A 9,173-nucleotide genomic window follows, 5' to 3' on the forward strand; every position below is an offset into this window, starting at 1 on the left:
GGAAAAAGGAAAAAGGAAAAAGGAAAAAGGAAAAAGGAAAAAGGAAAGGAGAGGGAAAGGGAAAGGGAAAAACCAGACACAGGATCAAGACTGAGTGAAAGAATCTGGAGAATGTGAGACTTTGTGAGTTATAGAAGAAAGACTTGAAATAAGTGGTTGGGGTTAAATGGCAGGAGAAGGGGCTTAAAGAGAGAAAGGGTTACGAGAAAGAAGAGATACTGGATTTTTATTCAAGAAAAGCTAGGCAAGCTGGTATTGGTGATCAAGGGGACTGGGACAGGATCTTACCAGATCTTCTGCAGTGTGAGTTTGTTGGTTTGAGGTGTTTTTGGGTTGTGGTTTTTGTTGTTTGTTTTTTTTTTTTTTTTTTGGAGGGGGAGGAATTTGGAGTTGCTTGGGGTTCTTTTACAGCAGCTTTTGTAGTGAAATTTCCAGCTATGCTTTTGATGTCTGTGCAGCCTGAACTCAGAGATGTATAGAGAGCTAATCTGTGCTTAAGCAGGGCAGGCAAAGGTTGCAACAGTAAGCAGAAAATTGTAATTACTTTCGTGTGGCCCCACAGCAGTTTAGTGTCAAAATAAGAAACAGAATTCAGATTCTTCCTCCCAGCTCCAGTGCCCAGTTCTCCAGATCCTGTTGCCTTCTTCCATTTCCATGCAGTGTACAGACCAGACTGACAAGACAGGCACCACTAGAGCAAAACACAGACCCATGTAGGGAGGCATAGACTCCTCTGCCTGCAGTCTGACCCGAATGGGCAGAAGACACCTCTGGTTCATGTGCCATGGTTATCAAGTCTGGGATCTGAACTAAAAATCTGTGCTTAGAAGAAGAAAATGGTGGCTTGACAACGTCACCCTAAAGTGGCTGAAAGAACTGAGCTGCCTTGCATCTGCCCAGCTTGGAGCATTAGCAGAGCAATCTATATCCATCCAGAAAGACACATGTCCCCAAAAAACACTGTGCTTCTTGCAACTGCATGTCTGCATTGCAACGAGGGTTTGTAAAGCCCAGAGTCCAGTACATCTGTCATATTTTCCCCCTACTTCATTTGTCTCATAACAAACCACTAAAGCACAGCTAACCGGATGTTTGCTACGTAGCTACAGCAAACAAATGAATATTTAGTTCATGATAACAAAAAGGTCTACAAGTGTTAGCTAGGCTTTACCAGTTAACAACAAATTAATGAAAATTAATTAATTAATCAATGAACAACATGTTCATTATTATTAACATGTTAATTTTTTTAATATCTGAAAAATTACATCTAGCTACTGCTATGAAACAATTCCTCTACTTTGTTGTCAGCTTCCCAAAAAGCTTTACAATTGATAGCAACCAATATTAAAGAAGAAATCAGCAGCAGTAGCTACAAATAAAACCAACACAGATTAAAAATCTTGTGTGTCTGTGTGGACATATGCAGGAATAACTTTAAATCAAATAGATGCAGTTTGGGGGACTGAAAGTAAAAGCAACTGATAGGAAATGTATGCATTGCTGGAACACCTTCCAAATCCTGGATGCTTGCAAGCTTCTGTTGCCATGAACAACAATTTCTAACTTGTTGTGGAATTTATCATAATTATTTTTTTCCAAAAGCTCCAAATCAAGAAGGCAAACAGCAATTACCTCTTTATATTAATGACAAATACATTCGCATGTCTATATTCACCCAAATGTTCACTGGAGAACTCCAGATTTGACTCTAACCCAACACATCTGCTAGCATTTATCTTTTCTACATGTTTTCAGTTGAGTTTCTGCTTTTTTTGAAACACCAGAGAATCCACACAGAGAGAACTTTGGCTTTGGCCCTGCCCTAGAGACTACCTACCAAAAAACTATGCTTTCTTTCTGGCATTTTCTATTAAGTCTTATTTTAATTCTCTGCTATCTCACACTGTTCATTATAAAAGGATAAGAAATTTCACATGGCATTTGTACATAAATAGATTTTAAGAATGGAAAGGCTTGGATTTCTGCAGTACATTTGATGACAAAAGTACAGAAATCAATCATTACATCTCTGAGCATTTTTACTGTGCTGTGAAACAAAAATGTTTCTTTGTCTTTAGAGAGGCACTTTCCCATTAATTCTAAGCTCAATAAAGCAAAGACCACAATCCAGACAAAAGGTCTTCCCTGTATTTCAATTTAAGCTGAGTAGAACTCCCTTAAGCAGGAGGTTCCATTGGTTATAATGGCTGTCTTGAAATGAGAAAGGATTGTAAATCCATGAAATTAGAGGAAATAATTCACAAGCAAATAGAAAATTAACATTATGACTATCTGACAATGACATTTAAAATGCATGAAACCTTCAATTGCCAGAGAAGAAGAAATATTATTTGTCATGGAAAAATTCTAATGCAGACTGCTTTGGGTTGTTTTCATGGTTTTTCCATATAAATATTTTCATAGCTTCTTCATATATTCTAAATTTCAATTCTGTAAGATTTAGTATTCTTTACCAGCACGTTTCCATGGGTCCCCCAAATCATGGCATATTTGCGAAGTGCATAATAATTTGGCTTTGTTTTAAACCTTTTCAGCTTTTCTCTGACTTGCACCTCCTCAACTACCCTCCTGTGCTGAAAGTCCTAGTATAAAAAAGCAGCATTCACCTGCTGAAAGGGACACAGCAGCCTATTTGAAATACATAAATCCTGCCTAATTATGATTAGACATAAAATGACTGTGCATGGCAGTTCTCCCTAGTTCAGTATAAGGATGTATTTCTGACTCCTTGTCCACTCCACCCCTACTATGGTATCAAGTCTTACTTCATGTTTTCCTTCTGGCTCAGTGCCCCCATTCTGTGCCACTGGGAATCATCCATCTGCTTCAGCTCCATGAAAACCATTCTTGTGTAACAGAGACCCTAAACATGACACCATTTCTTCTGGAGTCCCCAGTACCCTTTCATTGACACCAACAGCAAAAACAGAAAGGGCTGAACACTTAAGCCAAAGAAAGAAGTGGAGAGCAGTGTGGGAGCAACAGAACCGTAATTCCGCATAGTGGGCCAGAGGGAAGAAGCGCAATAAGGAGAAAGTGACTAGTGATGAAACGGACGGAGAAGCCCGTTTACTGGCTTAATATCAAAGAACATTAACTATTAAACTGCCACTAAATATCACTGTAATCTGAAGGTGCTTCAGAAAAAACAAGGCAAAAGAATTTTACAGCGGTATAACGTATTGGAGAGAAGGAGGAACCAGAGATGAGAACCTAAAAGAAAACAAGGTCTGAATGGACAAGAATAACAAAAAAATTGGGGTAAAGCCAATCTTAAACACAAGTTATAACGATCATTACAGAAAGATCATGCTCTCATCAAGAGGCTAGTCCAGAAAATCAAGCTGTATTTAATGGCAGTAACCAGAGAGAAAACAGAAGATGAAAATCTCAGGGAGATGAGGGGAAAGCTGAATAAGGCTCATATTTTTTTTCATGCTCTTTTGAAATCTGCAGTTATCTGGGAAAGCAGCAGAAGGTGGAACATACCACCTGTTTAACCTCTACTAACATGCTTGAAATTCAGTTCCTCTAAAGAAAACATTTGAATATTTTTAATACTACATCACTTAAAGGACTCATTTGCAGTTCCTAAAAATGCCCTAACATCATATAACTGAAAATTTCTTGCCTTTCTTGACAACTGAAATACATCTCTTCTGCTTCATACAAGATCAAAGAAGACACAGGCATTCCTACTAGGATATATTCCTAAAAGTGAAAATTGGGTGCATTCATTGAATTTTAAACATTGAACAGGAGAGCTGTTTCTAAAATCTCTTCTGAGAAGTCATTCTTAGTCAACAGTTTCTCCTTTTACTGCCTGCTTTGTTATCTCTGTCAGCCTGGCTATTACTGCTGTAATGCAGTTTTCTGCTTACTTAATGGCACGGTATCTTGTGTCTATATAACGGCAGATGGAGTAATTTTGAAGATTAATTAGATACAATATAAAATTATGCTTAGATTGAAAGGCCAGGTAGAGTCTCTCACTTCCCAGTACTCCAAAGAGCATGACTGAACAAGATGGGGAGGTAGCTAGATCCCCAGTATCAGTGTGCCTGCTAGTCTCTAGTAGTAGTTAGCAAGGGAAAAACTACTGGTCTTTGTAAAAACATGTGGGGAACATCATCTGTAGTTAGATGCCTCTGCCACACTTGAGCACACTTCCTGTAAGAATATTTATGTAGGTACAGTGTAACAAAGCCTCTGAACTCTTGTTACCGTTAGTTTCACATTTCCCTCCTAGCAGAGAAAAAAAGAAAAAAAACCCCACAATTTGGTTCCTGTTTTGCCTAGAAAACATCAAATATTTCAGTTTCTCCTCAGCTTCGCAATCATCAAGTTGTACTTCAGCACTCCTTACAACTTTCAACTTTTGGCTGCCGTATTGCTTGCCCCCAAAACAAGTTATAGAAGAAAAACAGTTCAGCAGTAAGAATTTGAGATCTGAAAATAATTGGTGTAGAAGTAAATAGCAACACTAACCTCTTTCATTTTTTCCAGTTCATTCTGTAGTGCTTGTTTGGCAATTTCAACTTCTATAAGCTGCTGTCTTAATTTTTCGTTTTCATCTTCTGTTATAGTACGTTTTTCTTCCACATTTTCTAACTCGTGATGAAGTCTCACTGATACATCTTTTGCAACCTAAATGAAATGGTATATCAAAATTAAGGTTAAAAAAAATTACTGTTGCAGTGCTTACTGCCTAAGCAACCATTTAGAAGTTAATTCTGGATGTTTTGATGGAACAGGTATTTAAGGAAACAGGTAGACAAGGACATCCACAGACAGAATTCTAAATTATTCCAAATTCAAGCAAATTCCTTCCAAAAAATGGTACATTATTCCTATGGACTTCACTGGAAACCACATAAGACATTAAACCCCAACTCCTTCTTAGGTTCTGTCATATCAACAGTTAAACAGGACCTTCACTACTCCTGGAGACAGTGCATCATCTATTTTCTCCCAACCACAGCTAGCTTACGCTTTTCAATGCACTAAAGCACATTCCCTTCAAATACTTGACATGCAACAGCATCTAAAAGCAGGGTCCATCTTCTCCAGGCCTGCCCCACCTGTGTCTACCTGTGACTACAAATGGACATACATTTATTTTGACTGTGCTAGTTTCTCTCTCCTTGGTGGACAATTAATGAAAATATTTACTACTATTGTCTCATTTTAAGATTAAAATACAAACAAACAACATTTTTACTGACGTTGTGTTCACCCAAATTAATTTGCAATGAAAATGAACACTAAGGTTTTTGGTTGTTTGAGGTTTTTTTAATGCATTTTCACAGGAATAGAGTTAAAAGGCATATGACAAGATCTAATTCCTCCTCCACAGGAAAAGTAATGAGAATCTTGCCCTGCAAGCCACTTGCACTATATTTTGTGAAACCACCAGAAACTATAATCACACACAAAAAATATTTAAATATACACTAATCACTGTGTTGATGGTGATTTAGACACATAGACACACAGTTTGAAAAGCCTCATTTCCTGCTTTTTTTAGAACTCTGAAAGCATAATTAATCCTACTTAGCATTAGCTGGGGGAGTTCAGTGAGCTGTCCTTCATGGCTTTTACTCAAACCATCTTATGTTAGTATGTCAGAGAGTTCTTTGACATACTAAAACACTAGAGAAAAAATAATAACTGTAAGCAAGCATCTAGAAAGATCCAATCTATCAGAAATCAGCAGCAGCTAGTGACTCAGCCTCCCTTGACAAGAAACCCAGTGTGTGTGTGAATTACAGATACAACACTGCAGTGTAGCACAAGATCATTCAATAACCTCCCCCACTGCACACGCACTCAAGGCACATAATGCCCAACAGAAAGAGCGAGTGGAGGGGAATTTCAATTATAACCATACTCCAAAGAGACTGCAGAATGAGCCGAGAAACACATCACAGGGCTTTAGCTTGATGTCTTTTCCTACACTTAGTTATAAACTGCTCATCTGGTTGTCCAACCAAAGTAAATGGAAAATCATGGGGGATATATAAAACAGCACCCTTACAGAACCTGTCTTCAGTCTATAGGTACAGTCTGGATCAGTAAATAAAACCAAATTGTAATATCATTACTGGTAGCTAATTTTTCGACACAAAATCTGGTGGAATAGCTACTAATGCAGGAAAAAATACAGAGCATTCTAAGAGCACATAGGAAATGGGACTCACTTATGAAATATACATTTTAATACAGCTATCTGCAAGACTGTATCTCTGAGGGATCAAGTTCCCTAATACATTGCAAAATGAACAATGTAAAATGAACAGTGTCTTTTTGGATAGTCATTCTTCAGGAGAGGACATGGAAGCACTACAGAAAACCGCACGAGTTAGAATTATGGTTAGCCAGCACCCAGAATTCTATTAGGCAGAAATTTGGCATTAGGCATTCATCCCTACTCCAAAGCAGAACATATTCATGAGCAGTGAGAACACTCTGCAAGAACACTCTTCCTTTCCAAAGAGTCAGTCATATTGGGAAACACATGGGAGAAATGCTAATTAATGCGAGCTCTTTGTCCAGCCCAATCCAAGGCCTTAACTTCTATCTCCTATATTGGCAGACAAGTACCTCAGCAGAGGTGCCCTCAACAATTCCCTCCCCAGCCTGCATATGTATTACTTGCTAATAAAAGTAACATTGAGCCAACAAAGAACACAGCTCTACAAACTGGAATCACAATATTCACTTGGGACATGAAGGCCCATGCTCAAAGTCTGCCTGCAAATGTGTGTATCTCAACTGATCATCTAAGTAGCATTCTAAGTATGCAAAATATCCCTTGTTTTGAACAGAAATCCCCATGAAAAGGGAGTGATTTTTCTTCTGACCAGGAAGACTCTATTTTGCCAAGAACCACATGGGGGCAGATGGATTTATAGAACTGTCACAGCCACAACAGAAAACATGGGTTTTGAATATGCACAGAAAAGGATTATCAAATAGAAATTTTAATAATAATGATGACAAGCTGGAAAATTTTCAGAAAAAATGATCCAAACCAGGCCTGGGAATAACATACTCTCAATCTATCGTACTTATCAGAAAGAAGTTAAAAAATTACCTTGTTCGAAACCATGTATTAAATTCACAATTTAAACTGCAGCCCACAGAGTCCATGTGCCATGAGTAACTAGAGCCCTAGGCAGAAGTGTGGCAAATAAACTCACATTTGCTATACAGAGGTCTGCACTTCCATGAGAAAAGGTCAGTTGACTGGGAGACCAGTCAACTGAAAAATGTTTAGGTGTCCTGGTTCAGCAGGAGTCTTTCAACGTCTAGCAAACGGAAGCAGAAATTAAACTTCCAGCGATGTAAAGAAAGGCATTTTTTCTCTGTAATTGGACCAACCCAGAATGGAGATGATGGGTTGCCACCAATGACAATCTTTAAACAAGGACTGAAACTTTTCCTCAGCGATGGGCTGTGTCTCATTCAGATCCCGTGGATGACATGCAGTTGATGACACACTGAAATTTGATGGGTTTTGTCTAAGGTTTCAGATGGATGTGAAAACCCCTGGATTAATTGAACATAACAGCAGGTTTTTTACTGACAGCAACAGAGTAAAGATTTAGTGTTGTGACTGCAAGTATTCAATCTGCCTGCCCACTAAAATCTTTCACTAAAGAGTGACATAATCAATCCCATCAAAGTCAATGGGGCTGTTTGGTGAGGTTGGTTTAATTTTGCAGTGGAAGGATATGTTTTGCATTCATCATAAAGGGTCCAAATCCTTTAGCTCTTAATTTCCGTTTGAGTCACTCCTTGCATATTACCTGTATGAAAAATGATAGGACTGAAGCTGAAAATAGCCTATTGACATACAAGAAGGGCTCCTATTACCAAGCATGGCTTGGCCATTGCTATTCTATGAGCTGTACTGGGTGCACAGTGGAATGGATGGAAACGCCTGAGTCATGAGGACTAAGAGCATGGTTGTGTCTCCCTATGAGATGCTCCCTTCCCCTTGACACCTGCTCACATCTGTACCTTGAGGTCCTGCTCCATGCTGCGTATGAGCTCGTTGTCAATCTCACCGGTCTGGGCGTAGCGGAGCCTCTTGCGCTCAGCCTTGCGCAGCCGGTACTGAAGGATCCGGCAGTTCTTGTTGGCTCGCTCCAGCTCATGGCGCATTTCTTGAAGCTGACAAGCATCCTCCTCAAAGAAGCTGTCCCTCATCTCATCCATCTCCGTCCTCAGCTCATCTATCTCGTTCTGTCACCGGGGCGAGAAGGGGACAGGGATGCAACAGGTGGGTCAAAAGCACAAATGTCAGCACGTATAGGGGAAGGCAGCCAAAATGGAGCTCCGCCCCACAGGGACGGCAGGTAAATACAAGCCAGCTCATTATAAGCACCGCAACGAAGCAGGAAAGCAAGCGGCACTGCCCGCACGCCCCACGACAGAGCCATCTTAACGCTGCCTCCAGCGCTCCTGCCGCGAGAGAGGGAGGCTGGGAAGATCCCTCCCGGCGCGGGCGTGGGAAGGCAGCCCGCCCCCGCCCGGCCCCGGTTCTCCCCCAACACCCGCTGCCGCCCCGGCCCCTCACCTTGAGGCTCTCGTTCTCCTCCCGCAGCTTCTCCATCTCTTCCTGCATCTCCTCCTGCAGGTGCGGGCTCAGGGCGCCTTCGGGGCCGCAGCTCCTGCCGTCGCCTCCCGCCTCGCCCTGCCGCAGCCCCTCCTCCCCGGCCGCCTCCATGGCAGCGGGCGAGGAGGCGGAGGCGGCCGGGGGAGGCTCGGCCGGGGCGGCGGCCGCGGAGGCGGTGGAGGCAGCGGAGGAAGCGCTGCCGCTGCTGCTGCTGTGGTTGCTGCCCTTCGTTTGCATCTGGGCGGCCGCCGCCAGCCCTTTCCTGAGGTGGAACTGGATGAGCTCACTTTGCAGGCATCCCTCCTTCCAGTACCCGCCGCCGCCCGCCGCCGCACAGCGGCCCTTCCCCGCGCCCGAGGAAGATGGAGGCGCCGGGGCCGCCTCCCCCGCGCCCTTCAGCGGGGACCGCCCCGCTTTCCCCCGCCACTGCTTGGGCGGCGGCGCCGCCGCCCCCTCCCGCTCGCCCCCGCCGCCCCCTGCAGGGGGCGCCTCCTCGGCGGCGCCCGGTGGCGGCAGCGGCTCCTCG

General features: G+C 42.3%; 1 protein-coding gene across 1 annotated transcript in view; it reads right to left on the bottom strand.

Annotated features, from left to right (window-relative positions):
• The window catches only part of SOGA3 (SOGA family member 3), a 44,288-nt gene that overhangs the window by 26,505 nt on the left and 8,610 nt on the right, over positions 1-9,173 (bottom strand). Inside the window, exons 5-7 of the mRNA XM_042016655.1 lie at positions 8,609-9,169; positions 8,050-8,274; positions 4,513-4,671 (exon numbers count right to left, since the gene is read on the bottom strand). Coding sequence (XP_041872589.1) covers positions 4,513-4,671; positions 8,050-8,274; positions 8,609-9,169 — 945 coding nt within the window. The remainder of the gene's footprint in view (positions 1-4,512; positions 4,672-8,049; positions 8,275-8,608; positions 9,170-9,173) is intronic.

The sequence above is a fragment of the Corvus kubaryi genome, unplaced genomic scaffold, assembly GCF_017639235.1.
Source record: "Corvus kubaryi isolate FWS band 111438036 unplaced genomic scaffold, C.kubaryi_AGA036_p1.0 split3-73, whole genome shotgun sequence".
Classification (NCBI taxonomy): Eukaryota; Metazoa; Chordata; class Aves; order Passeriformes; family Corvidae; genus Corvus; species Corvus kubaryi.